Source organism: Bipolaris oryzae (assembly GCF_000523455.1).
Source record: "Bipolaris oryzae ATCC 44560 unplaced genomic scaffold scaffold_9, whole genome shotgun sequence".
Classification (NCBI taxonomy): Eukaryota; Fungi; Ascomycota; class Dothideomycetes; order Pleosporales; family Pleosporaceae; genus Bipolaris; species Bipolaris oryzae.
Window position 1 is genome coordinate 88729 of NW_006911285.1, and position 27960 is coordinate 116688.

At 52.2% G+C, this 27960-nt stretch overlaps 9 protein-coding genes across 9 annotated transcripts; 3 read left to right on the forward strand and 6 right to left on the reverse strand.

Annotated features, from left to right (window-relative positions):
• Positions 1–63: 63 nt before the first annotated feature.
• COCMIDRAFT_32710 (uncharacterized protein) lies at positions 64–2906 on the reverse strand (the record flags this gene model as incomplete). The annotated part of the gene is made up of 7 exons (XM_007685337.1): positions 64–1184; positions 1242–1322; positions 1369–1639; positions 1690–2366; positions 2424–2703; positions 2764–2828; positions 2882–2906. The coding sequence occupies 7 exons, from the start codon at positions 2904–2906 to the stop codon at positions 64–66; spliced, it is 2520 nt and encodes an 839-aa protein (XP_007683527.1).
• A 2001-nt stretch (positions 2907–4907) lies between these two features.
• Positions 4908–7391, forward strand: COCMIDRAFT_1328 (uncharacterized protein; the record flags this gene model as incomplete). Its single annotated transcript, XM_007685297.1, has 3 exons — positions 4908–5652; positions 5702–6714; positions 6765–7391. The coding sequence occupies 3 exons, from the start codon at positions 4908–4910 to the stop codon at positions 7389–7391; spliced, it is 2385 nt and encodes a 794-aa protein (XP_007683487.1).
• Positions 7392–9948: 2557 nt separating this feature from the next.
• On the forward strand, positions 9949–13188 carry COCMIDRAFT_83141 (uncharacterized protein; the record flags this gene model as incomplete). The annotated part of the gene is made up of 2 exons (XM_007685365.1): positions 9949–12153; positions 12205–13188. The coding sequence occupies 2 exons, from the start codon at positions 9949–9951 to the stop codon at positions 13186–13188; spliced, it is 3189 nt and encodes a 1062-aa protein (XP_007683555.1).
• A 693-nt stretch (positions 13189–13881) lies between these two features.
• On the reverse strand, positions 13882–14682 carry COCMIDRAFT_1330 (uncharacterized protein; the record flags this gene model as incomplete). The annotated part of the gene is made up of 1 exon (XM_007685298.1): positions 13882–14682. One exon carries the CDS (start codon positions 14680–14682, stop codon positions 13882–13884), a length of 801 nt encoding a protein of 266 aa, XP_007683488.1.
• Positions 14683–14914: 232 nt separating this feature from the next.
• On the reverse strand, positions 14915–15976 carry COCMIDRAFT_83238 (uncharacterized protein; the record flags this gene model as incomplete). Its single annotated transcript, XM_007685366.1, has 1 exon — positions 14915–15976. The coding sequence occupies one exon, from the start codon at positions 15974–15976 to the stop codon at positions 14915–14917; it is 1062 nt and encodes a 353-aa protein (XP_007683556.1).
• Positions 15977–17137: 1161 nt separating this feature from the next.
• Positions 17138–17772, forward strand: COCMIDRAFT_32714 (uncharacterized protein; the record flags this gene model as incomplete). The annotated part of the gene is made up of 2 exons (XM_007685338.1): positions 17138–17620; positions 17695–17772. 2 exons carry the CDS (start codon positions 17138–17140, stop codon positions 17770–17772), a joined length of 561 nt encoding a protein of 186 aa, XP_007683528.1.
• Positions 17773–17980: 208 nt separating this feature from the next.
• On the reverse strand, positions 17981–18838 carry COCMIDRAFT_1333 (uncharacterized protein; the record flags this gene model as incomplete). Its single annotated transcript, XM_007685299.1, has 1 exon — positions 17981–18838. The coding sequence occupies one exon, from the start codon at positions 18836–18838 to the stop codon at positions 17981–17983; it is 858 nt and encodes a 285-aa protein (XP_007683489.1).
• A 1062-nt stretch (positions 18839–19900) lies between these two features.
• COCMIDRAFT_32716 (uncharacterized protein) lies at positions 19901–21280 on the reverse strand (the record flags this gene model as incomplete). The annotated part of the gene is made up of 3 exons (XM_007685339.1): positions 19901–20488; positions 20534–20703; positions 21244–21280. The coding sequence occupies 3 exons, from the start codon at positions 21278–21280 to the stop codon at positions 19901–19903; spliced, it is 795 nt and encodes a 264-aa protein (XP_007683529.1).
• A 2858-nt stretch (positions 21281–24138) lies between these two features.
• On the reverse strand, positions 24139–25406 carry COCMIDRAFT_83416 (glycoside hydrolase family 16 protein; the record flags this gene model as incomplete). Its single annotated transcript, XM_007685367.1, has 3 exons — positions 24139–24798; positions 24853–25268; positions 25343–25406. 3 exons carry the CDS (start codon positions 25404–25406, stop codon positions 24139–24141), a joined length of 1140 nt encoding a protein of 379 aa, XP_007683557.1.
• Positions 25407–27960: the final 2554 nt, after the last annotated feature.

A 27960-nucleotide genomic window follows, 5' to 3' on the forward strand; every position in this document is an offset into this window, starting at 1 on the left:
GATGCCGTGAATCCAGAATGCTCCGCATACATATACAAGTCACATATGCACATTTCACACGTTTCATCCTCTCCTCTTTCTCCCTGCTCTTCCTAGCAGCTCTTCACCGCCAACATCTCTTACGACACCGATTTCCTCAACAGCAATGCTTTTCTCCTGCACGGTACCGCCGAGTTTCCGAATCATTTGCTCTCTTGCTTTAGCCGCACCTGGCGAGTCCCAACCCAATGTCTGACTGGCCTGATATTCCTCTATCACTACAGTGTTCTCGTTATCATCATCTGCAAGTATATCACCTGAGCTTTCCCCACCCGATGCATTGGAACGTGTCGATGTTGCCCGGCCGAGCTGACGCCGTATGCGTGTTTTTGACGTAGCCTGATCACTAGGACCAGGTGCAGTCTTACGATTGGCACGTAGTTGCGCTAGAATAGACGAGTAGTCTTTCTCTTCTGCTGTTTCTCGAGGCTTGGGCGCTTCTTGCGGGACTAGCGGCTCGGTATCTAGCGGAATGACAGCATCCGGTCCAGGTTCCGAGTCTAAGGGTCTGGTGACTGTGGTTTGATTGTTTTTGGTTTTGCGGGACGCGGGGGCAATGAGCGATTCCGCAGATGAGCTTCTTGGCCGTGAGAAATTATATGAATCGTTTGATGGGGTTGATGGTCGGTGTGGAGAGGCAGCACTGGTTGCCTGATGGGGATGCTCTGCTCCGCCATCATATCCGCTGATGATCGGATCATCGTCTTGATTTAGGTTATTGCTATCTTTACTGCGAGAGGCTGACTTGTTAGCTGTTACTGGCAAGGCCGCATCGACGGATGGTGCAAGATTAAGTCCGCCAGGCCGTTGAGGTATTTGTTGCCGTGGCTGTCTCGACGCGGCGTTCGCAGTCTGCGCTTTCTGATGAGGCTTGGATGGGCCCTCGGGAAGTGGCTCAGTATCTACGTTTGCTTGTGGCTGGGGTTTTTGCTTTGGATCCTGCGGTGGTGGCTGAGCCGTTTTATTTAATTGATACTCGTCATATGACTGCAGTCGTCCGCTGCGCAGGCATGCCCACAGCCAAGTGACGTGAACAGCTGGTATGCGCTTGCTCGTCGCAAATTTGATTTTTGGTGTGTTCACAGTGGGAGGATTGCAGATCACTACTGATGTCTTCACTGACAGTTGTTCATCATACGTGGCGCCTGTCGAATGAGTCAGACCGCTGCAGTAGGTGCGGGTTTATTCGAATATTCACATACCCATAAGTGTGACGACTTTAGTCACATGCAGCAATTCGATGCCGGAAAACCCCGTGGAGTTGATGATCAAGCCGGAGAACCCTGGCGACGTCAGAACCAATAAGGGATTTGTGGGCCACAAACGTACCACTAATGCTTAGTCTTTCAAAAGGACGGCTTAGGATGTCGTCTGAAGGGTCAATGAGGCGCTTGCCATGCAGACAACGCTCGACCCACCAATTGGTGACCCAGCTTACATATGACCCGGCATGGGCCGGAAGTGCCGTCAGATCAATCTCAGCGTCATGCGGTATCACGACATAGCTTTGTTTGAGTTGATCCAATGGGAAATTGTTGAGGTCAATGACGCGGATGACTCGCGCACCATTACTCTCAAGATGTTGCCGCAAAATGCTTGTCTACCAGCATGTCAGCAGGGTCTAAAGCACATGGGTGGGGAATGTTGGACCTTTTCTGCATCAAATCCATGTGGGCAAATGAGGCGCCCTTGGAAAATGCCATTATATCCGGAATCATTGTCAGGCTGCAAAGGCAGGGGTGATTGCTGGGCATCTGCAGGGTCTCGAAGCTTCGACTCGGCAAGCGCATCATGTGCGAGGGTAGACGCATCTCTGCCAGGCGACACGGGTGTATGTGTGCGTGTACTTGCTCGTGTGCTTTGCTGCTTAGCAATAATGTCTTCAGTCCACTCGTCCTCGTCGATCGGTCTCTCGAAGCTTGGCGCAGTAATGCCCGCCCATAGAGCATCGCTCTGGCTGCCCAACTTTGTGCTCGCTGAACGTCGCAGCTTTCTTCGGAACGGATTGAGTGCTTGGCTCGGTTCGGCGTCTCGTGTGCGTTTGCCCATGGCGGGCGACATGGGCTGTCTGCGGTCCCAGGCGCCCTGGCCCCGCTCTTCGACGGGCATGGTTGGGTTGTAGAGGGACTCTTCGAGCGCCATGCCTCTCTCTAGACTCTGCTCCAGCCATTCGAGAGATACAATCTTCATTCTCCAATTCACAGCATGCTCGTATTTCTTGCCCGATGGCGTGGCGGCGATGAGATGGGTCACGGATTTGGTAAGGTCGCCATGGTATTCGGCGCCGTTTGTGTCGATTGACTCCTGGATACTCCGTCGTTGTTCAGCTATTGGGGGGTCAGCGTGGGATAGTTGCACGTGTGGGGGTGGGGGTGGTGCTGTACGGTTGTCAAAGCCAGTGAGGCATATCTTGAGGCCAAAAAAAGTAGGCATGCGATATTCCTTTTCCAATGCTGCCAGATCCAGATCGTCGTCTCCACTCATCCAGACCTCGCGGAGAGCCTCGAGCCATGCGGGGGAGAGAACCTTGACGTCGTCGCGGGACTTTGCGACATAGCGATATTTTGCGCTGTCGATGCTGCCAACGATCAGGTGGGTAACGTCTGAAGTGAGGTCAAGCTTGATGGTGGCGCCCATCTGCGCGCCAATGGCTGCGAGTTGCGACTGCACAGTGACATGGGGTTAGCAGGCGCGATACAGAAAACAGGGCGGTGGTGGGCATACGCGCTGCTCGGGGGGAATCGAGGTGCAGCAGAGGATGGCCCCAGCCAGGGGCAGTTGGCTTGTCCCTGGATTGTGTAAGTCCATGTGGGCGAGCAGTGTATCGGAGCCCGAAACGCACCATAGGCTCCATCTGTTGCGTCCATCACCGTCGTGGCGGCATGCGCAGGTCACGATTGTTGTGTCGAAGTGAAGCGCCGAACGAGCAGCGTGTCCGAGCTAAGCCCGATTGCGGCGCGCGGGCGCGTTGCGGGGAAGCCTGGCAAAGGCGAAGTCACGTGACCCCGCCCTGGACTTGTCGGTCAGAGAATTCTCCTGGCCTTGGCGGGCTCTCGCCTCGCCTCGTCTCGTCTCGCGTCGGCGTCGGCGCCATCTCGCTGCTCCTTCCGCTCTGTGTCGAGCGATCTCCCCAGGCGATCCATAAATGGCCACGCAAATGCAAGAGCAAGAAAAAAAAGCTTTTCCTCTGCCGCGTATCCACTCAGACCCCCAAGCCTTGATCCGACTGTTCCAGGGATGGCATCATGACGAACCGCCCTGTTCCTGAGATCGCGCATTTGGGGCGGCGAGTTGGCAGTAACCTGCTCTGCTGCCGATAGCGCAACCTGCCTCCAGATTCAGCACCCCCAGACGGCGATCGGTACTGGATTGAGGCATACACTTTTCTTTTCGACACCCATGCCATGGTGGGACGCATGCCGCTGATGCCCTGCCAATACTGCGTCAACTGCCCCCGGGTCCAGGCTATGGTGCAAGCGCCGAGTGCGAGTGCTAGGGCACGCGGAGTACGAGTTTTGTCGGTTGCATGAGACGGTCGTTGCGCTTGGTTTGCCTGGCGGGCTTATGGCAGCACTACTGGGTGTATACAGACCATACTACAGTACTGTACGTGAACAGACTGCGGCTACGGCTGCTGCTGCTGCTGCTCGTCGCATGGACGCTGTCAGCCTGAGCCCGCGCATTGCCCAGGCACACAATGACCATGCCCAGGCTCGCCCAGATAGAGATGCGGGCAATGCGGGCACTGCCATGTCGTCTCTCGCCAGCTGCGCGTACATGTCTGGTCGTCTGCGTCCATGTCACGACTGCGTGCAACCTTGGCAGGTAGACCAAGGTCATGATCCGTCGATCTCAGTACCTTGCCGGGTGAGCCGCCGGCGTCGGTCGCTAGCCGGCAAACGGTCTAGAAGCAGATGATAGCAGTTCAGAAAGCAACGCTTGCTGCTTGTCTCCAGCGCCTTGCAATCTCTGGATGCCAGCCATGATGTCATGCATCCGAGCCTCCGTCCACGCAAGCTTACTACACCTCATTTAATCCCATGCCTAGTCGATCTCCGCGGCTAGACGACTGTCCCGACTCACTTGTGTTGCTCCTTGACGCGCAAATTACTCTACTACGACCTACTACATACCATCCCTCCCTCGCCCACGCACTCGTGCCGCTGCAGAGCCCACTGCGCACCCCTTCACCCTCGGCCTGCCTAGTGCCGCAGCCCCCGCCGAGCAACAGCACACTGACGAGTCCGCGTCATCCGGTTCCCTGCACTTGCGCCCCGGCATACTTTCGCCGTCTGTCCTGGCTTAGTCTGACATGCCCGCCCGTAAAATGAATGCATGCTAGTTTGGGCACACCTCAAAACACTCCATGTCCCTGTCGCCCGCACCATTATTCACCTGACAAAACACTCGTCTTTACCGATACTGCAGACGCTCAGTAATAGGGCAAACCCGCTCCCTTCCGACTCCCCAGCAACCACACCGCTCCACATTATTATAGCGGCCTGTCGTGCGGATCCATCCCATTTACACATCACTATGCTCACCGTAGCATCTTGATACCTTGAATCCTGCCTGTAAGTCCTCGCCTCATTTCCCCTTCACTACACCCGGACCCTTTGTCTCCGTAGCGCCCAACCCACAACCTCCTTACCAAAAGCATCGACAAGGACCATGGTTGGGTTGCCTTGACCAAACATCTCTGTGTCCCGTTCATGACTCGGAACTATTCTATTCCTCAAGCCCTCGTATATTCTTGTCCTCTACACACATACACATACACCTACGCTCTATAAGACATCGCTCGCCGCATGCATCGCCTCATCATCCCGTTTACCTGCAATTGACACACGTACTAACACACCATCGACATGCCAGAGTACCAACCTGTATACTCTGATCGTGGCCGTTTACGTTATATTCCCGACCATCTAGAAGACCCAATAAGAACAAACCGCGGCACATTCCAAGGTCGCAATCGTCGACCACACCGCATTCACATCGCTCACGTAGGACCCGATCCCCTACTTCGCATTCAGCGACGACGAACGACTGAGAAGTCGTACATCACCGAAAAACTGGCGATCCATCACGAAGGCGCTAAACGGTTCTTCCGCTCTCTGCTTGATAACCGCCTCTCTTCCAAACCCGAAGCTGCAGACCTTCCTACCCCACGCTCATCAACGAGTGGCTCTAGCAGCAACCGCAGCTCCATTACCTCAATTCCAGAGCCACGCTCCCGCGACATGAGGTCGCTTTCGAGAAACTCCCCCAGCGACGCCGTCGGCGCAATTGGTGGGACATTGGCTGCAACCGGCATTTCAAGACCCTCGACAGAGTCACATTGGTCCTCTGGGCGTTCATCTACCAAGAGCGCGATAAGCAGCGTGAAGCCCGTGCCTGAAGAAAAACCAATAGCTTCGGGGGGTGGCTTGAGCGTCAATGTGCAGCTCACCGAACCAGTTTTGTTTCTTCGGGGCTTTGAGCAAGCCGAGAACGGTGAGCGCAATACTGCAATGTTGCGCGGTACCCTGTGCCTGAAGATCACCAAATCAGCGAAACTAAAGGCCGTCACTTTGAAATTCCGGGGCAAAGCAACCACAAAATGGCCAGAAGGTTAATCACACGCCCTTTTTGTGCATATTACAATACTGACTATCAATAGGTATCCCCCCAAAGAAGACTGAATTTGAAGAGGTGGACACCCTGATGAGCCACACCTGGCCATTCTTCAACTCTCAATTCCCAACGGCAGAAAATGGCACTGGTGCAGATCATGTGGAACTATACAAGAGTTCCGGTGGCTTGACTGGTTCGCCCAACAATTCTTCATTGAACCTCACGACAAAAGAAGCAAAACGGTTATCACTCCAAGTTAACCAATCCCGAAGCTTCGGCAAGGGTGACACCCCTGGCGGTGGCCCTTCGGTAGCACAGAAAGGTTACAGAACCTTTAATCCTGGCGAGTACATGTACAACTTCGAGTTGCCGCTAGACAGTCACCTTCCCGAGACTATTGACGTCGACCTTGGTTCAGTAAAGTACGAGCTTGAAGCCACTGTCGAGCGTGCCGGGGCCTTCCGCACCAACCTCATTGGTACCAAGGAAGTTACACTCATCCGTGCACCCTCAGAAGGATCGCTAGAGCAAGTGGAGCCCATTGCCATCAGCCGCAGCTGGGAAGATCAGCTTCACTATGACATTGTTATCTCGGGCAAATCGTTTCCGCTCGGGGCACAAGTTCCAATTGCTTTTAAACTGACCCCACTCGCCAAGGTCCAATGCCATCGGATAAAGGTGTTTGTCACTGAGAATGTCGAGTACTTTTGCAATAATAAGCGAGTACATCGGATGGAACCAGTGCGTAAGGTCCAACTATTCGAGAAACGCGCAGATGGCCCGCCGACGAGCACTTTCCCTGGCAGCACTATGCGGATAGTGTCTGGAGGTGGTGTCCCATACGACCAGCGTGCGGCAGCTTCTCGCGGCGAAGATGTATCGGTAGAAGACCCTACCAATCTGCTGGGTAATCTCAGCGCCGACTCAAACATTGGTCCGACCGAAATGGAGTTCAATGTGCAATTGCCAAGCTGTCACAACCTCCGAGAGAAGGACAAGTCATCAAAGCTGCACTTTGACACGACATACCAGAACATCCAGGTGCATCATTGGATAAAGGTAAGTCTACATTAAAGGGATTGCTGTCGCATATGCTAACACTCTCTTAGCTCGTCATGCGCCTTTCGAAACCTGACACAAATGATCCGTCAAAACGACGACACTTTGAAATCTCAATTGATTCACCTTTCCATATCCTTTCATGTCAAGCTACGCAAGCAAATATAGCACTACCAGCTTACTCATCACCCGAACCTTTGATGAGTGGGGCGCGGGTTCCTGAGTGCGGATGTCCCGACGCACCATCTCGCCGCCCATCTCCACCAGGCTTTGTACCAACCTTGGGCAGTATGGGCCGGCCAAGAGGCCATACCGAACCACCGCTACCATCACCTGCATCAGGGATCACTCGACCGCAGGCAGCACATATCGGTGGACCAAACGATTCTACCGTTCCACGACCGATGCATCTCCTGCGCGTACCCTCGTTCAATCCACCGGCCTTCTCTGAAATCGAGCCACCGCCGCCACTGGAGACGCCCCCGCCGCTTTACGAAACGATTGCATCGCCTACGAACGGATTGGCAGATTACTTCTCGCGGTTGTCAGACGCATACGACTCTGACAGCGACCCTGAGCGCCGTGATCGGGCGCGTGTCGAGATACCCTTAACGCCAGGGGGCCGTGCGAACCGGAGCATGGATGAAAGGAGAACATGGCTCCCGGTCGGTCATTGAGCAACAACGACTGAGACTTATGATGTCACGCGTAACGCTTTTTTTTAACGTTCATGCACATTACTTATATTGGACGATATTTTCTCTCACTACAGTTTTAGACATGGTCTGTGCGTATGACCTTATATCTGGGTATGGGCGAATTCTTAGGGGTCTGTTTTATTGCGACTATGAACACATGAGGCGAAAAAGGCATGTTTTTGCATACTCCCTATGTTATGTTTATTTCATATTTGTCCATTTCCTTACGAGGTTGGAGGTTTGCAGCCCTCGGGTGTTTAGGGGACTTCTGGGATGATCCTTATGTCTGGCGTGTTTCATAATGGTTAGCATTGGGCTTGCTTTTTTGTTATTGTTGTTATTGGCAACATCGTCGCGCTTGGTCATTGGGCTCTTGCAAAGCCCTGCCGCACCCCCGCTTCATTTTTTTCCCGTCGCCCACTGTACTTATCTCATCGACCAAGGCTGGTTGTAAATATTTTTCTTCCAATCATTACGCGAATCCTGCCGCAAAGCAAGCGTTCCCCCACTTGACCCCTCCCCTGACGTGTGATCATCTGCTCGCCAAAGCTTGTGGTAGGACATATGTACGATGGAGAGTGGTGGTTTCTGTTCGGCCCGATAGGGGAGACAGACGAGAGCAAAAAAAAACCGGTGTACATCATACACCTTGCTAGAGATGACGTATACATACATGCATTTTCCGCTCACAAGTGAGATGTTTACATGTCAGCTTGGTAAAAACTATGTATCATAGTCGTGTTGATCAATGGGCTTGACAGGCGTCACATGTCATATAGATGAGACGTGTTTCCTTGTACATGGACATACATAAAGGGACGGAAGTAGACGCTCTTGGCTGCGCAGTCACTATACACAACTCCATTTTGTTGTTTTCTTTGGAGTTTGGCGTTTCTTCCTTTCGACTACAGTCAAAGTACACTACGCATCCACATGTGTGTACATTCATTCAACCACGTAGCACGCCACGTGTAGTACTTGCATCAACAGACAGTGCACGTGTTTTTTTTCCAGTACTCGCCAAGCACCCGCATACGAGGATTTTTATTTGGTCATTTTCCCGATGTCTTGGGGCAAAGGCTAGCATGTCCCTAGGTTGGATGGTTGGCAGCCTCTCTTGCATGTTCCTTGTGGTGCAAATGGCAAGGCATGACTAGACAGCCAACCTAAGATCCGGTGTCGTGAGTATAGGTACGTACGCACTATAGGTGTGTACTACTAAGTACATATACATCGTGGCTTGTCACTGGTGTGGCTTGGTGTTTGTCCCGCAGCAGTCGCCCCACTTGAATGGAATATCTAAGAATGACTTGCATTCTTAGTTACCACTCTTAGATCTGAGCTTATCGCGGCTATACCGCTCTTCAGACTGGGGATGCATGGCCTGCACTGCCAACTAGTACCTGGACGGCGTCGCCTTTGGTTTGTATGGTGTTGAGCGGCTCAGCGGTCAAGGGTAAGGCGCGAGTGCGCGAGTCGTGTGCTGCCGGTAACCACGGGCCAAGCATCGTTGCTGACTGCGTTGATCGGCTTTGATGCAGATAGAGTGCAGGGCAGCGCATCTCAAGACATCGTGTGATAGGCGGCGTGCAGCAGTCTTTGTCATGTGGCCCTACACACTGCAGATTCGATAAAGATGCGTACGATCTGGACCGACGGATGCCAAAGAAAAGCAACACCAAGCACCGTGATAGGAACGGGTTCAAAAGGCTTCGGGACTCGGGCATCACAGCAGCTGGCACGGCCGTTGATAAGTAAGTATAACGGCAGTTCTCTCGGGCAATTGTCGGCATGCTATCTCTACCAAAAACGTTGAGGCTCGCGCATCTGTGGCGTAGAATAGGCGACATTCAACCTCCCCCGGGCCAGTCAACGTCATCGCCAAGTGACCAAGCACTTTAGTTTCGCTGAACGGCCATCACGTTATAGCCGTTGTGTCGTCCGCTCGTCGTGCCCGTCAAGCTGAATTGCCACAACAAAACTTTTGGCAATACGCAATTACCAGGCGCCCATCGAGCAGCACCGCATTGCTTGTTCCATCCGCGCGCACCAAGACCAAGGTGAGCGTGAAGGATCGTTGATACCCGACCGCCAGGCGCGCGCCATCCAAGCTTTCGGCTGGCACTGCCGAGACTAACACTGTGTCTGTAGGCCTTGGGCTTGAGATTTCTTGATTTCGGTCCAAGACTTTTTTGCTCTGACCCGTCAAAACAATAGCCACGCCTTTTGTCGCTTTCCCCCAAGGCCGACTTGCGCTGCGTCCCCAGCCTCGTACCACCACGCCAAACGACACTCTCGACCCACCCCCATCAAAGGACCGGCGTCTGGGCGGATCCTCAAGTACATGCATTCGACTTTGGATCCATCTTTTTCCTACCTTGGCCGACCTTTTCGACAACGCGGCCCCAGCTCCTCGCTCCTCCCCACGTAACAAACCTTTTGCCCGCGCACCGCGCTCATACCTTCGCCGCTATACTCTCGGGTGAACACAACGAGAGACACTCAGAAAAAAAAGCAAGGCTAGTCGCGCTTCATCATGGCGTGGGACCACCTGTCCATCACCAAGCCGCATCTGGTGTACTTGATTCTCGGAGGCTTCACCAGCTTGTTTATGCTGTGCTCCTCTGTCATCAAGGAACGCCTGTACATTGGTGAAGCCACGGTCGCGACCATATGTGGCATCATATTCGGTCCGCACGCAGCCAATCTCATAGATCCCACGACTTGGGGTAATGTCGATTTGATCACTCTAGAGTTTTCGCGCGTCGTTCTCGTCGTGCAATGTTTTGCCGTTGGTGTTGAGTTGCCTCGCGCATATATGGAAAAGCACTGGAAGTCGGTAGTCCTGCTGCTCCTCCCAGTCATGACTTTTGGCTGGCTGATAACCAGTCTGTTCATCTGGGGCCTGTTCAGCTCCCACCTCAACTGGCTCGACAGTCTCTGCGTTGCTGCTTGCGTCACTGCCACCGACCCTGTCTTGGCATCGTCCGTTGTCGGTAAGGGCAAGTTTGCTAAACGAGTCCCAAAGCATTTGCGAGATTTGCTTTCTGCTGAGTCTGGCTGCAACGATGGCATGGCCTTTCCCTTCGTTTACCTGGCCATTTACCTTATCCATTACCGCCCCGACGCCAGCAAGGTTGCGTACCACTGGTTCTGCTACACAGTCCTCTACGAGTGCATCTTTGGTGCTTTCTATGGCGTTGTGATTGGCTACATTGCAAGACGTGCTATTAGATACGCTCACGAGCGCGACCTCATCGATCGAGAGAGTTTCCTCGTCTTCTACTTTGTGCTCGCACTTTTCTGCGCTGGCTCAGGTTCGCTCTTGGGCATGGATGACTTGCTCGTAGGATTTGCTTGCGGTGTAGGCTTTTCCAACGATGGATGGTTTTTGGAGAAGACGGAAGAGTCACATGTTTCCAATGTCATTGACTTGCTCATAAACTTGGCTTTCTTTGTCTACTTCGGTTCCATCATTCCCTGGGAGCAGTTCAACTCCGACATCATCGGACTGTCACCCTGGCGTTTGGTTGTGCTCGGCATTTTGGTACTCTTCTTCCGCCGTATCCCAATCATGCTGATGCTTAAACCCGTCATTCCGGATCTCAAGACATGGCGAGAGGCATCTTTTGCTGGACATTTTGGACCCATTGGTGTCGGTGGTTTGTTCGTTGCTATCCTTGCGCGAGCCGAGCTTGAGACCAGTACCACGACGCCGTTGGCTGAACTACCTGAACCTGGTTTCGAGCATCTAAACATAATCGAGATGATATGGCCCATTACCTGTTTCTTGGTTATTGTCAGTATCGTTGTTCACGGCAGTTCGATTGCTGTCTTCACCCTCGGCAAACGTATCAACACCCTCACGATATCAATGTCGTACACACAGGGTAACGAAAATGGGCCTGGCTGGATGGACCGCCTTCCCCGTATTCAATCGCGTTCGAGATCTTCCATGGCACGCCGCCCCTCCGAGTCGTCCTTTGACGAAAAGTCCGACTTTGCAGCTGCGACCGGCTTTGGTGGCTCATTCTTACGTCGCCAGAGGGAGGAAGACAACCCAAGTCGCTCAAACTCTGTTAAGCCTACGGGTCGAGGCAGGCGCTGGGATGCTGGTCATGGACCTGGCGGTCCCATTGCTCAATCTGCTATTACGCCCAACAGGCGTGATGAAGACAGGGTAGAGGCGATACCACCAGAGCAAGATACAGACACGTTTGCCGATGCCATGGCCATTTCTAGTTCCAGTTCGTCGAGCGGAAAGGAGAAGATGAAGATGCGACAACCTGAGGAAGAAATTTATCAGGAAGGCCATCAGACCGTCTTCGAAGACAAGGAAGGAAATGTTTTGGGTGTGAGGGACAGCCACGGCGAACATGGACAAGTGCGAAGGGAACACGATATCCAGAGAGGGCAAGACTTGATTACTCAGGCCGAGGTTCAGCAGGGCATTTCTCAGAAAGAGCATGGTAGCGGACTTGAAGAAGCCCCAAGTAAGATTGAGAACGCTATCGAGCACCCTCACAAGACATGGCGCAACCGTATGCAAAGTTTCTCAGGACGTATGCACAAAGACGGCAAGCAAGCAGATCATTCGAAGGCCGATAAGCCAGCGCACAAGCCTGGGCCCGCTCTCGCGTATCAATACGGTAACACCATCATTGTTGAAGACGAAGACGGCGAGGTCTTGAAAAAGTACGATATTCCAGCTGCGCCAAAGAAGGGCAAGGATGGTCGGCCTGTGAACACCCGTGGCCAGTCTATGGCAGAATCTTCAAGTCGCGCCGTGCAGAGTTTGAAGCGCATGGGAACTCACATGGGCGTTCCAAACACTCATCATGCTGGCCCTGAGGGTTCTCAAGCTGCGAATGACAAGAAGAAGAAGGCAGCTGAAGCAGCTGCTAAGGAGCAGCAAGATGACGATTTGATCCGATTCACTGTCACCGCTGGCGGACGTCGCATGAGCAAGTTGGAATTCATTCAACAAATGGCACAAATGAACCCCAAAGACAGGGCCAAGTTCGTGCAAAACAGCGACGTTCCCGAGGCTGTCAAGGATGCTGCACACAAGGACGCACAGGAGCACACTGCTGAGCAGCGCCGCCAAGCAGCCTCTAAGCAAGCAAACATTCCTCCTGTTGTAGGCAAAGAGGGTGAGGCCGAGCTCCACAAGATCGAGTCTCCTGCAGCAGATGAAGCGGGAAATGCGCGGGGTCCAGAGGGCTTAACATTGGTTGACAGCAACGACGAACAGGTTCCTTTCCACTCTGTACGTCAGGATCTAGAAAACTACTCCTACGGTCAAAGCGGCGAGACAGCAGCAGAGCGTCGAAGACGGCAAGCAGCAGAACAATCCTCAAGCCAAGGACCCAAGGACGCCGCAACCCCTACGCCTACAACACAGCAGCCCCTCAAGGAAGAAGCCGAAGAAGGAGAAACCTTCGAAGGCGAAACAGCCGCAGAGCGCAAGCGCCGTCTCGGTGCCCTGGGCGTAGCCAAAGACGACACCCCCGAATCCGACTCCGAAGACGAAGAAACCGGCGACCCCCTAGAAACCGGCCGCGGCACCCACTCGCGCGCTGCCGCCGAACCCAGCAGCCAAAAGACGTTCTCGCCCGCTCCCCGTACCCCCGGTATCCGTTTTGCAGACCAACCCCGCGTGCCTACAAAGGACGAGCGCGTAGCCGAGGAAGCCCGCGAAAAGGAAGAAAGTGAGCGTGAGAAGAAGAATAATAAACGTAAGAGTGGGTTGAGTAATTTGATTGGGAGGAAGTAAAAGACATGGGAGGGGAGCCATGATGATATGACCTAATATGCTATGCTGTGTTGTTGTTGCATGGAAAGATGAAGAAATGACATTTTCGATCTTCTTCTTTTTTTTCTCTCTCTCTCTCTCTTTTTTGGATATGTATACGCATGTGTATATGTTTGATCCAGGTTTAAGTATAATAGATGGTGTTGCTCGTCTTTTTCCATCACGCTTCGGGCGTGTGTTTATGGCGTTTTTTTTCTTTTCTTCATTTCGTACGAGGCAAAGAAAAAGTAGATGGAAGCGTTTGACGTTTCTTGTTTTTTTTTACTTTCAAGACAAGACCTAGGTGTGGGAAGCGGGTTGGGGGGTTGGGGTGGGGTAGGAAAAGAGGGTAAAAGAGGTATGGAAATAAGAGAAGATAACTTTGTAAACAACTCAGAAGGGACTCATCGTCACGAATTTTTTGTTTTGGTGGGCCATTGCATACTTGAAGTGATTTTATGGCATTATTCCCCATTCTCTCCATGAACAGCTCGACACGCAAAGGTGCCGTGCAACAAATATCAAACTGTCAGACCAGAAAATTCATCATTTTCTGGGTCGTGAACAAGTTACATGAAAATCTGTCGAATGCCCCAGAATCTCTCTCTCTCTCTCTCTCTCTCTCTCTCCCTTGCCTTTGATCTGCTTTTCAATAGCAGTTTGGGTACGACAAGCCTACTTGTCGGAATCAGGAGTCATACCCTGAGTAGATCCCTCACCCTCAGTAGGAGCCTTGCCCTTGCTCTTGCCCTTGTCCTTGGCAGACTCCTTGTTCTCAGCCTCAGACGCCTTGTCATCAGCAGCAGGAGCCTTGCCCTTGCCCTTGCCCTTGCCCTTGTCCTTGTCCTCGGTAGACTCCTTCTTGTTGGCAGCAGACATCATGCCCTCGGGCTCACACGGCATACCTTCAGCAACAGGAGGCAAATACCGACCCAGAGAAGCTATATAATGCGACCTCTTAATCGGGCACGTGATGCGCTCACCAGGCTTGAAATCATACACGATATCAAACGGCTTTGGGTTGGCAAGTGCAGCAATAGCCTCAGCAGGGGTGAACATGATGGCCATGTGGTCCAACTGTGCCTTTCGCTTGATTTCCTTTTCGGACATCTTCTTCTTCTTCTCGACTACTACCTCTTTGCCCTTGCCTTTGGGGTCAGGGTTGGACTTTGCGTGCATGCCGCCAATGACGTCCTTGTCTTCATCGGACTCTAGCGTTAGGTCAATCATTTGATACACTGGCCTCAGGGAGAATTTTATAGGGGGTTCGGTACTGGTTGCTCGGCTGCCCGATGACACGGTGGGTGGCACCTCTTCATCCGACATGGTGAGGTCAATAGTCTCCTTGGGCTGGGCCGGAGCCTTCAGCGTCTGGGACGATGGCTGTGGCTGTGGCTGTGGAGTCAGCGTGCTAACTTCTGAGTGAGACCGCTTCTTTCCCCTGCGAGGGGCAGAGACAGAAGGGCCGGAGCTCATGTTTGAATGCGTGTTTGACTGGACGAGGTTTGAGGTATGGCGAGACTGCGGCGTAGAGGGTTGTTGGTTGTCAAGCAGAGAAGGCGGGGCAGAAGAAATATTCAAGTTATCTACTGTGGGCGATGAGTGGTGAATGGTGAATGTGCTGCCTGAGCCACCTGCAAACGCTCGAGTGAAAGACACCTGAGGTAGTGACCCCTAGTACACGACTGGACTACCATGTTGACGTTCTTCAGGGCCGCCTCCGTTTGCCTTTTTGCTTCCCTTTTTGAGACTTGGACGTCTCTGGCTGTGATGGTTCATGTGCGGAAGGCTGTTGGGGAGCTTGCTGTGCAGCTTTCTTTGCCTTTGACCCTCGTTGTCGGCCCTGAGGGCCAGGTTTTGGCGGCGAGAGACGTGCTTGACCCGGTCTGTGGTACTCAAAAGCCTCCAGCAAGCCAGGATGCATGTCTGTATATCTATATAGCTGACCCCCAATAGTACGCAGATACTTGTCGTCAACCTCGATGAATCGCTTGCCGCTATTTACCCCCCAGTTGAAGATATAGTCACGTGCAGGATTATGTGCCTCGAGATCGGTTCTTATGACTTTGCCTACAATAGCAGGTTCCTCGCTTGTGGCGCTGCTCACTGTCGGCGGACGAGAGGCTGCGGAGGATGCAAGAGATATGTATGCGCCAGAGTCTGGGGTAGTATCTTCCAGAAAGAGGCCGTAACGGGTACGGAGCGTCAGTACGCTGAGCGGGAACTGGGACAAGTACATTTCCTTGTAGATAGCGACCGCAGCAGGTACCGTGAACATGACTGTTGCCCTGGGGGTTTTCCTCCTGCCATGTGTGGGCAAAGATTCCTCGATATTGATTGATATGTCTTGGGTATCCTCCAAATCCTCGTCATCGTCGAGTATGTCCGAGTCTGTCAAGCTGTCATAGTCGCTATGGCTGTCGCTCGGTTGGGTATGTCTTTCGTCTATGCTGTCCATATCATAGTCTGGCCTGGCCCGGTACAGCGCCTCGAAATTGTTGCCGCTGCCGCTCAGAGGTATAAAATCTTGCTCTTCTTGATCCCCATTGTTCTTTCTGCCATGTGCGAACCGACCGCCGCCATTATGTTGTTGGCCGCCGCGCCCTCGTCCCCTTCCTCCGCGTGCTCCTCCGCGCTCTGCTTTCCTCGCGTTGTGTATGGCTTTTTGGCGCGCTTTGTGTCGGATTGGGGGCGGCCCTTGTGGCTTTGTGGATTTGGACTTTCGATTCTCAGCTGCAGTGGCGCGCCGTCTCTGGCATGGGCGCGGCATGGCGGCAGCGAGGGTTTGGGTGCGAATTGGTGGTTGCAGTTGTGCGATAGACCTCAGACTTTATGACGCTCGGCCCCTCCCAAAATGGGATTCTGAGATTACTCGCTTTGTCCCTGGCGCACATCCAGGCAAAGCGCGACCATATTGCGAACTTCACCCATGGTAATAATTTTACATTGAAAGAATTTTTCCGATAGGTGTCAATTTATTGAAATTTTTGTTTGGTAGTACCTGTAGATCTGGCGGTTACTCTAGACCATTTCTTGTGCTATTACTTTACTCTCTACCTTTACTAGTTTTAAATGCATCCATCATGCATAATGCGCTATCCCAATGCCTTACCAGAGGACATGGGGACCCTTAGGTCGCTGCTGGCCCTCTAATTCAGAGAATGGTAAGAATCAACAACTGCCACGTACACACAACTTGATTGCACGTGGAACAAGCAACTCCTTCTATCTGGAACATAAACACCACGAGAGTCTTATGCACTCAGCTATGTTAATTCACAAAGCAGTCTGCCTCGCCTACCGTCTAAGCCGCACCTCTAGTACTCTTCTCGGGGCCTTTCATTTCGCCATCCCAGCACTCCCAAGACACTCATCTTCCTGCCAGTCCCACCCAAGCCCGCGCCGCACTTGTCCAAATTTTCTGAATCCTATGCGAACATAGGAAACCTCCCCACTTAATGTCGTTCCGTGCGGCTCTGCGACCCTTTTCATTGCACAGAGCAGGCAAGGCAGACCCATTTATTTAGCGCCCGCATGTATTTTACCCGATACCCGCGCCGCAACCCCGCATGTTGCAGCCGCCGCACAACCGCATTAGGTGAGGTAAGGAAGTGATCCGAGTGATAGGAATAGGGCCTTGATGAGATGATCAATCCTGTTGCTGGGGTTAGGGGCGCGAAGAAATGCGGCGCGGTTGGGGGTTGAAAAGGTTAAGATGGGTGCTGAAGGAGCGAAGGAGGAAAAGGTACTTGCTACTTGCTTTACTACCAGTTACACACCATCATCTATCACTATTGCTTGGTTCGCATTCACGCCTTACTCCAAGCTTCATATTTATTTACTTTATCTTCTATTAAGACGACCTTCTACCTCTCGCCCTTGGATATCAACAAACTACCCATATCATCACCACCACAAGCATCCTAACACCATGCACACCACCACCCTCCTCACCATCTTCCTCACAACCCTCACAACCCTCACAACCGCCCACCTCCTCCCACCCCAACCCCCACACCCCTACATTCTTCCTCGCACCGCACCTACCTCATCAACCCAAGACCAATGCACCTTCACCCTCTACCACAAACAAATCTCCATCAACCCCCGCAAAAACTACATCTACCTCCCCACCCTCATCGACCATGCGAACAACCTCGCCATCGATATCGCAGCTGCGAAACCAGTGCAGGAACGTAATTCGTACACGAGGCTGTCGGCGACGCGGAAGTATGCTGTTGAGGGGTTGTTGGGGGGCGAGGCATTGACGATAAGTGCGTTGGATGATGGTGATGAGCTGGTTTTTGAGAAGGGGGTGTTGAGGTGGGAGGCTCGGGGGAAGGAGGAAGAGAAGATTGAGGGAGAGGCGGGATGTCGGGTAGGAGAGTGGGTGGAGAGTGGGTCAGTTAATAGGGTAAGTTTTTTTTTCTGATTTTGTTGTTCATGATGATGGGTTTGGGTAGGAGAGTCAGCTAATATGGTGCATAGGAACGAAAGCTTGAGTGTGCGTTTCCTTGCGGGAAGATTGAAGAGGAGAGGGAGAGGGAGAGGGAGGAGTTGAAGTAGGAAAGGGCAAGTGCGAATGGAGAACTGAAGGCTCAGTGTCACCAGCTGGGATATGAGTGCGTGGTTGTAATTGTAATATATAACATTGTAAACATCGCAGAAAAGCGATGAGAAGGTTCTATTCTATCCTTAATTGTTCCAAAAGAAAAATACCCATAGGCATTTCGCCTAACCCCATTTACCAAAGAAAATCCATTCGTAAACCCATTCATCTATTCCCAAAAGTCCAAACACCCCTCTCCTGCCCAATCCACGGCACCGCCTTCTTCTCCTCACACACAATCCTCTCTCCACACTTCCCACAAACTCCCTTTGCACAACTACACCTCTCATCTACCACCTCCATCTCCTCCTCCTCCTCAACCGGCCTCATCATCTGCCCCTCCAACCACGCCGCAAACTCCGCCTGCGCACACCCCGTCACCCTTGCAACCCTAACCCCCCTGATCCCAGCAAAAAGCCGTAGAACCGAATCGTCACACCCATCAAACATACTCTGCCACGCATGAATCTCGAGATACTCCGCCCCGCTAAATGCAGCTGTCGCCTGCTTCTCTGTAAACCGTGGGTCGGTATCCAGACGCACGGATAGGTACCAGCGTCGGATCTTGGCGATTGCAGAGGCGTCGAGGAGGGGTTTCCATGGCGAGACGAGGTGAGGGAGGGATGTTAGGAGGGAAGGGTGGGCTTGGAAGACGTGGGTTGAGTAGAGGAGGTCCTGGGCTTCGTTGTGGATTCGTTTGCAGGTGGCCAGGATGGCTGGGTAGATGGGTTGGGGTGCGTGACTGCGCTGTTGGGAGTAGGCGACTAGGGAGTTGCGGTTGGGGGTATTGGCGCAGAGAAGGTAGTCGTAGATTTGGTTGCGGAGTTCGGCGGGGAGAAGGAAGAAGATTGATTGTTTTTGTGAGGCTGTCGGGAGCCGTTTTGAGGGTGTGGTAGGGTGGTGTGTTTGCTCTCCTGCTGGTGATGTGTGCAGGGGAAATGTGGTTGTTGTTGATATGGCGTTATCGCTCATGTGGTTGTTGGACACGTTGAAGTGCGCGGCAAAGTAATATGCCATTGCCATGTTGTCGTTCAGTGCCTTCTCTTGTTGTTGGTTTATTGAGATTGTTGTTCGTTTCTCAATACAGTAGTTGAAATGTTCTCTTCGAATTGTTCGTCTCAATTCGTAATCGTGGTGGTTGTAAATCGAGTGATGCCCTTCCCTATCAGATGTGTAGGTGGGCAAATAGTTGTTCGTATGTCTGACTGTAACGTCTTATGGTTGCTGATGAGTTAAATCATGCCACTGGCAGCAGCCCTAGCTGCCTTATAACTAGAGACTCTGGAAAAAGCTAGAGCCGCAATCACGTTGTTGGGGCAGGTGAACGCGACTCACCGACGTGTGGTCTCACCACGGAATCATCCGCGCCAGCGATAAGAACGTCGGGGCGGAACGGATCGCCCACCAGGATGCGTGAAGGTCGCGCCACCAAGGCTGAGCTGAGCGGTCACTCCACCACCCCTTGTTACATGCACTGTCTTTACCTCACAACCAGCGCAGCATGGTGCGTCACAATTACCTTTTAGAGCATGCCAGTAACTTCAAAATTATTGTCTGATGTGTGACAGCGCTGCTCGTTTGAACTGCCAGTCTCGATAGTACTACTAGTAGCCGGTGCTTGATCGACATGCGGGGTCGCTCGCCGTTCGCCCCAACTTCCCTTCTCGGGCTCATAGTTAAGAGCTTGCTTCTTTTCATCAATAGCAAGTTCACCTAGAATGAAATTGTGGTTGCTGAATACAACTCAATTCATGGTTTCGAAATGTGCAGTATGGTGGTGTGATCCGCAGCTGATGATCAACTACATAGGTACGCACGGTGCAGTGGCCCAACAAGAAGCATGTTTCTCGCATTTTACTCGGACTTGAGCAACTTGTTCAACGTTGCAACTACTCCAATCCTTGTCACTCCCTGCTACCTCCCGATATATCTGTTATACAATAGGCATCTCTCATAAGTCGTTACATGTTATAATTCGCCGAATTAACGTGTCCGAACGGATATCTGGCGAAATGGGCCTCGATCTTCCATATCATCCACCGCATAACCAGACCCATGGTTCTTATTCGGTTCCAACTCTGCATCTCAGAAAATGCCCATAATACCGACACCGACCATAGCAGCGACGCCCTTGGCCCAGCCCGAGTCTTGTGTAGGGGCAGCAGCTACCACCTCTACAACTGTCTGAGTCTGTCCAGTCTTGCCTGTCAAAGTCCCCATGCCAATCTCTCCTCTGCCCGGAGCTGGAGCCACGGATCTTTGCGGCTTGAAATCAAGAGAAATAGTGTGGGGCCACCAGGTCGAATAGGTACCGCCGATGAATGTCTCCACCCACTGTACAGTGACGAAGGGCACATTGCCAAATGACGTTGTTGCATGTGTAACACTGGAACTCTCCATACTAGATGAAGCTGAAGAAGTAGGCGCGGGTGCGGGCGGAACAGGATTGACAGCATGGTTGGCAATTGAAGGTGGGGGCACTACATCAGCAGGCTCCACCCGGGCTACAGACGCATCTCCGAGAGAACTCCCTGCTGTCGTGTTGACTGGGACTATGATAGCTGGTTCGACTGTTGGAGTGCTTGCAAATGGCAGTGTTGGAACGCCGACTACTAGTCCCTGGGCAGGCGCGTCCTCGGCTGAAGCAACAGCAGGTGCTTGGTAAATCCTATACTGTGTGAGCCGGTTTCAAAAGTCAGTGTGTGAGTACGGAGCTACCCAGAGCTGTATAGTTCGGCTGTCAGAGTCACTGCTGGAAGAGGGGTGTATGTCGGACTTGCTCCTGCCATGGGTGTAGTCTCCGCATCTCGCAGATGCCCAGACACCGGAAGGAGCGTGCATGCAATCAAAACCAGCAGCAGAAGTATTGAGGTGATATGACCTTGCATCTTGGTTCGAGATAGAGAGGTGCAAGATAGCTGTAAATGCTTTCCGTAATGATCTTTAGGGGTGTCGTGTGTAGAGGCTCAAGACTCGAGCGGAGTCCCTACTTCATCAAAGGCGCCGTTGCAGAAGCAAGCTGTAAGTGAAGACGTATTGTTGAGAAGTGAAGTTTTGATAAGTCTTTTGGTGAGACCAGATTCCAGTCGACCCCTAATGGCCAGCCTTGTGAAACGCCACACCCGTGTTTGGAGTAGCACAAGTCGTAGAAAAGAAAGATGAGGTGCAACGAGAGACGAGATAAGAAAGTGAGTGAGCCAAAAAGCCAAAGCCAAGACGAAAGTGGGGTTGAAGGGAAACCGAAGTGAAGTGATTGTGAGACTGTAGAGATTCAAGGTGTTACAAAGGGTTACGTGCGGTGGTGGTACTGATGGCAAAGCCTGGCAAACGGAAGTGACGGTGCTGTAGACCATTGGGGGAAGCGACAGTGCATGCTACAACGGTTGAGAGTCAGTATCGAATGTGGCATCGTAACTTCCTACATTCACTCTGGAAACCATATCCCTTGGTAACTGATTGCATCATGTTATTGTTCGGTATTTTGCCGTCAGACGAGGTCCCAGTCTTGAGGTGACTCGCCGTGGAGGAGAAGAGCAGACGGCAACCTGCCAACGTGGTCTCTATCCACAATCCCACCCTTGATGTTGAGATAAGAAGAGGTGTTGTTGGTGTGATGTCACCGATTTGTAGAGATCATAATACAATTTTCACATCTCAGCCCTCTGCTCGCCCGCGAAGCCAGCCTATCCTTATACATTTCCTACCATATGGCGCGTGTAGATCCTGTGGACGTGAAGTTAGTTTGTCTGATAAGTTACAGGTTTACTCTTCTAGATAATTGATGCATGTACGTGTGGTATAAAGAGAAACAATGACCCCAGTCCAGATCAACAGCACCCTCACCTCAATGTCAAGCCTGAAAATTAAGCCTTTCCCTCCCCACTCTGTCACCCCTAAATAAGTCAAGCCTATATCTTGGCAAAAGCTTAGCGTACCACCAAATTCGGCAACTGGGCGCGTTGAGCCAGCGCTTGGGAAAAAAGCAAAAGATAATAGAATGGAGTACTGGGCCAGAACCCTCTTTCTGTTTCTGTGCAAAGGAGGCAATACAACAAAGTTTGTGCATTCCGCACTGACACGTTCCAGACCTTGTGTTGCGAAAACTCAGATAAAAAAGTCAAGAGTTAGGATAGTAGACTTCGAAAAGTGGTAAATGGTACGAGTCATCGTCGTCGTCGTCGCTCAGCTTTCAAGTAGCGCGAAAAAAAAGAGAGAGCGAGAAGTAAAAAAAAAGAAAAATCAAAGAAGTATGATCGGAATAACTCTCTCAGCACCAAAACAATGGAGTCATTCTCGTATTCTCCCTACAATCACGCGAATGGGAGTTTGTATACTACGCGAACGTCCACCTTTCCCCCCTCAAGCGCTATATCCGCGTCTTTCAAAGAAATAAGCGAATAAAGTGCGCGCGCGCGCAAGAAAAAAAGAAAGAAAAAGCCACGCCATCCGGCTTTCTTCGGTGCACACGCGAGAGAGAAAAGAATGCAAGCGTGCACATAGTCTTCTTGCTCGGCAAACCCTAGTTCACACCCACACGCCCCCTCCCCCCCCCGCTCTCTCTCTCTTTCGGTACGCGAGAACAACCAAAAAAAAATAGAAACCATATATATATATAGTTAGGGAAGGGGAGAAAATAAAGAAAATGGTGCACTCCGGATATAGTTAACCCAAGGAATGGCATTGACCATACACACACACACACACACACACACACACACACACACGCGCGCGCACGCAAACATCACGCACCCGCACCCCCCCCGTCCCATATCCGCGCTTCCCGTGTATATATGTGTGTGTGCGTGGCTATACTCGGGATTTTTTTTTAATTCGCGGCAAGACTAGGAGAAAGTGGTCTTTTTGGGTAAAAAGTCGGGGGGGATGGGCGAAAGATGGGAGAGAAGTTCCGCGGGATTTTATATACTATGTGTATATATATAGAAATATAAATAGGATAGCAACACGAGATGAAGAATCCACAATCGTCGCAGACGTATATGTACATGGCGCGTTGGCTATTCGCAGGTCCAATCCCCCCCTCCCCCATCCATCCATCACAACAATGCTACCCACAGTCCCTTTCAAACGGGGCTTTTTTTTTTGTCTTCAGACGAATTGTGGGTTTGTTGTGCCTGGGCTTCTAAAAAGCGCAAGCCAGGCTGTCCTGTCCTGTCAGTTCCAGTCAGCCCGACATCTGTGCGTGCGCCTTTGGAGCTACTAGCGTCAGCCATGCCCGGGTTCCGTCATGTGCCGGGCTCACTAGGCGTACGACTCCAGGGGCCGTGCCTGCAAAAATAGGCGACATTGCGCGCTCCTTGTCGGCGCGTCATCAGTGTGTTTTTTGTTGTTGCTGTGCTGACGGGCCTAATTCATAGATCTTAAAGTAGTAAAAGCTAATGGATGGGCTGATCTGTCAGCCAGTACGTGCGGCCCAAAGGAGTGTCTTCGCTGTCGTATTCTTGAGCCTCAATCTATGCACCCAGGCCAAGTGGCTTGCGCGCTTCCGAATAGACGGCTGAAACTAGTTTTCTCGTGTATGTAAGGTACACACGAGAACGAAGAGACTAAACTCAGCTGGTGGTGTGCCGCGGATGCAAAAATGAAAGAGGCTGTTCAAAACATATTGATTTGGGCAGTGGCGTTGTTGGAGCAACACAAAGAATAGAAGTGACAAAGGTAATTGGTGGTAATGTTTGATTGTGCACAAATGACTAAGCTGGTATCTTCTAATGCCGATTCAGATGGGGAGTCCAGTCCAATACAAAATAGTAGCAAGACTAAAGACAATACGAGACCGAAATCATGTACCGGAAGCGCTGGTGGTGGTGTGTGTGGGGGGGCTGACACGCAGAATGTCTTCCGGTTCAGAATGGAAGCGACGCGGTACCATTCCAAGCAGTACGACAGGGGTAATAGTCCAAACTGCTTTGCCCGTGCTAAACAAAACAGCGCAAGCTTGGAGCCGACTGCAGAGGCCTGATTGCGGAGAACAAGGGTATATACAAGAAAAGAAAGCGTGCAAAGAAGCACATCTAAGGCCGTGCCAAGCTGTAAATATGTTGGAGAAGGAGTAATGTAAATAGAGCAATCAGAATTTGCGTATCGTCGCGCCCGAGTTAAAGATATATGTGCCTGAAGCTGGAATAGCCGGAAGTATGACAAAACGCCGTAAATGTCTGGGGAAGGTGATCGTATACTCATAAAACGAGTCCCGAGTCCATGACAAGCTCGCGGGACAAACGGCTGTCTTTGCGATGGATGGAAAGAAAAGCGAGAAAAGCAGACTTTTTTTTGGTGCAAAGTTTATAGCGGGTCTCGGACGACTACCATGCCATGGCTAAGCTGACCAAGGAGATGATTGATGGAATGACGATTGATGATAGCGGTGCGCCGAATATGCTGGTTGCTGCGTTCTTGTACGTTGTCTGTCCAGGTGTCATGTCGCCCTTTGGATCTGTCGAGAAGAAGTACGTCTTGGCCGCTTCGGCGCCTTGACTTGGGTCTGGTGCGCTCATTTGGTTGGGAATGGCACAGACCTTGGCCGGGTCGAAGGTAGGACAGCGCTTCTTGTACTCGTTTTGCGATCGCTCGGTGTCAGTTGAGTTGAAGTAGCCCTTGAGGTAGGAGATTGTCATAACAGTGTCTCGGTCGGGTGGTCCTGCAGACCATGATGGATCGCCATTGCTCCAGTGGTTGAAGAAGATGCTGCCGCCTTCCTGGGGAACGTTTTCGGTCATTCGGTGGAGGAGTTGGCCATCAACAAAAAACTCGACACTTCCCAGGGTCCAGTCAAAGCGGTACTCGTGGAACTTTTCGTCTGGGCGGAATGGAAGTTGCTTGACTACGAAGCCGTTTGTTCCCTGGGCAGCAAAGCCGTTGGAGACGGATTGGGGGCTTTGGAGAACCAGGTTTACGGCGCCTTGAGATTGGTTGAACTGATGCGAGAGGAATTCCATGTCGATTTCTTGCGAGTTGTTATGGTACTGCGACTATTAGCCAGGGGACATGGTTTGTTGAGGCGCGTCATGACGACGTACAAAGAAGAATGCACCGCAAGTTCCAGACGAGTTGGACAACTTCATGCCCACACGGAAACTACCGAGTAGCGAGTCGTTGCGTATGCTAACAATCTCGGCACCGCTCACGAGGCCGTCTGCGTGGTTGCCGCGAACCCATAGCTCGAGTCCGGCATCTCCGCCGTGCTCGGCATCTCCCGCCCATGCCTTGTCGTCCTTGAGAGGGTTGGAAAGAACATTGCCTACTTCCATGGCCTTGCCAAAGGGGCCGCGGGCGTTTTGCGCAGTCATGTTGTACTCCTGCGGTCTCCATCCTACGGTGGAGAAGTCGTCGGTCTTTGTGTGGAGAAAGTCATTTTCGAGTAGCTCAGTGAAGACGGCATAAGAAGAGTCGCTGGTCGAGTTGACTGAGTATCCGCACTCGCAGGCGGCGTTTGCTGCACAAAAACAGGTGGTTAGCGCTCGAGTGTGCCAAAGGGCATAGTGGCGTGAAGGCGGGAGGGAGACTTACAGAAGCGAGAGAGACCGAGGATTAGCAGGGCGGGCAAGGCGCCCCACGAGTTGTGTAGGAGCATGGCGGCGGCGGCAGAGAAATTATATTAGAGCGGATAGTAGGCAGGTTGGTGAAAGCTCTTAAACAGACCAGAAAAAGAAACGAGGGAGGAGTAAAGAACGTGGGTCGGTGAGCAAGGTGGTGTTGGCCGGAACAAAAGTAAAAAGAGCGTGAGGTAGTGGGAAGAGTGGCAGGGCTGGGCAGACAAGACACAAGACGGAGCAGGGTAGGGCAGAGCAAAGAAGGACGGGCAGGGGGGGAAGAGGGCTGATGATGAACTGCTGGGTTGACCTTCGGAAGCTGGAAATGCCCCCGGGCCTTCATGCCCAAAGCAGAAAGCACAAAATGCAGAACACGACTCCAGCCGGCCTGGGCACCGTCGGTTGGTGTCGCTCCCAGGGATCGCCCGTTAATGGGACCGAGATGATAAATGAACAAGACACTCGGCCCACGACGCGCAGTGGGGAACCGGCCATGTCAAGCTCCAATCGGCCACTGGGCCTCGTGCATCGTCGTGTCGCGTGCTGCTGTCACTCTGCACATAACTTGATGCTACTGGCACGCTTGGTGGTATAGCACGAGGATAGCAGACTGCTAGTGCTCGTAGTAGCAGATTGGCCCATCCATGATGCTGCTATGCCCTGCTACGCCCTGCCATACGTCCATTTCCACGTCTTGGTCGACATGGCGTCTGGCCTAGCCTCTCATCTCGTCCTCTGTCTGCCATGCGCCATGCACCCACTCGAATCCTTCCCGCCTCTAGCTGTCCCAGACGCCATCCTTCACACCAAAGCGAGCGAATCACCACGCCACCGACAAGCCCCTGCCGTTCCCTTGGCCCGTCTACACCCACACACTCACTCATCATTGCTGCGCTCCACCCCTTCTGCGGGAAATTGCCTACTGGCTCAAGCAACATGCGCAAAGCATACAGGGGCCCTGGTACGCTTTGTTTTTTTCTTCCTTGCCCGACCCCATCACCTGTGTCGTTTTTCCTTGCCTGTTCCCCTCCCGTGTGGAGAGACAAAGAAGCGACAGAGAAGCGACAAAGAAGCCCAGTCACACACACACACACACACACACATCTGCTTTTGCTATGCACGTAAGCGTCTGTGTACCACTTGGAACCACCGTTCGCCCGTACTCTTCTAAGTTGGCCCCCCCTATTTGGTCCCCGGCCACAGCAACAGCAATAACACCAGCCTCGTATCCTGCAAACTGGGTTGCATCCCATTTCAACCCGCCCAGCACCTCCATTGGCCTGAACCTCGACGTTATTATGTCATAGTTCCCGGCACCACGCGCACATACCGCCCCTGCCCATTCCCATGTGACCGCAGCTTGGACTCTTGGAAAAGGTCAAGAAAAAAAGCTGGGGTATTCTTTATTATCCAACGGCTTTTGTGGTTCTTGCACAATCCTAGTCACGCAGTAATTTCTCCTTGGGCGGTTTGATGTGAGGCCATCGCACTCTGCACCAATCACCGTCTGCTTGCACCAACTGTGCAAGTGAGGCAGGTCCAAAGACGGCTATCGGCACGCATACGTACACCCCATCTCGATTAGAGTTCGAAATGACCGATATTTAATCGTTGGTGGCGCTCTTATTATTTGCAAGAAATGTCACCATTCAAGCTTGAGCTAACTGGCACCGTCCAATGATTGATAGAACCTTATCCCCTGGTGACTGCAATACTGTCTCGTGCCTATCAGTTAGCTACTCTGCAACTATGCGGAGCCGAACGCCAATCTCTGTGGAGCCCTTACCCGACTTGGCTACTCCACGTGGCTGCAAATGAACTGCCACTCAAATACAGGGCCAATCCTAATTTCACTTGCCCCCGAAATCACGAAAACAAGTCCTCGACGTGGAACCTCGCCGTCCTTCTTTTGCCGCGTTTGACAAACACTTCTCCACTCTCTTACGCACGGATTCGCTCCGTGTCCTGTTTGCCAGGATGAGAGATAGATGGCATCGACTCTCGAAGGATGCACTGAATCTCGGCACAATTTTGGTTGCCGCTATCCACCAAGAATCCTACATAGATGCTATCGATACAACACGATGCAACAGCACGCAACCTATTCCACTAGCACTTTGTATAGTACAAAGTAAACCCCAAGCTATCCCGTTCCTCACACACACCGTCTTCTTCCGCTCCTATTCAGATCGTCACATTTCCTCCCCCCCCCAGCCAAGCAACATGCCCATTGCGCGCCTGCCCCGCCCCCGTCCCTCAGTGATTACCACATCCATTTACCCAAAGTACATGCCGCTCTCTCCTCTTTCTCCCTTTCTTTTTCATTCCGGTCCATGCTATCCCGTGACTTGCACAAACCCCCATCCCCCCCCAAGTTCCCACAGCGCAAAATCACCAGCAATAACATCAACAACAATAAACAACACAACAACAACAACATTCCGTCTCTTCCCGCACCCCCCTCCCACTCTCCCTTCGTATCCGCAAACCCCCCTCCAAGCAAAACCCCCAGCCTTTCAAAAACAAAACCACTTAACTTACCGCCCCCCCCCCGTCCCAAATTTATCCACATACACACATATACGCGCCAAGCAC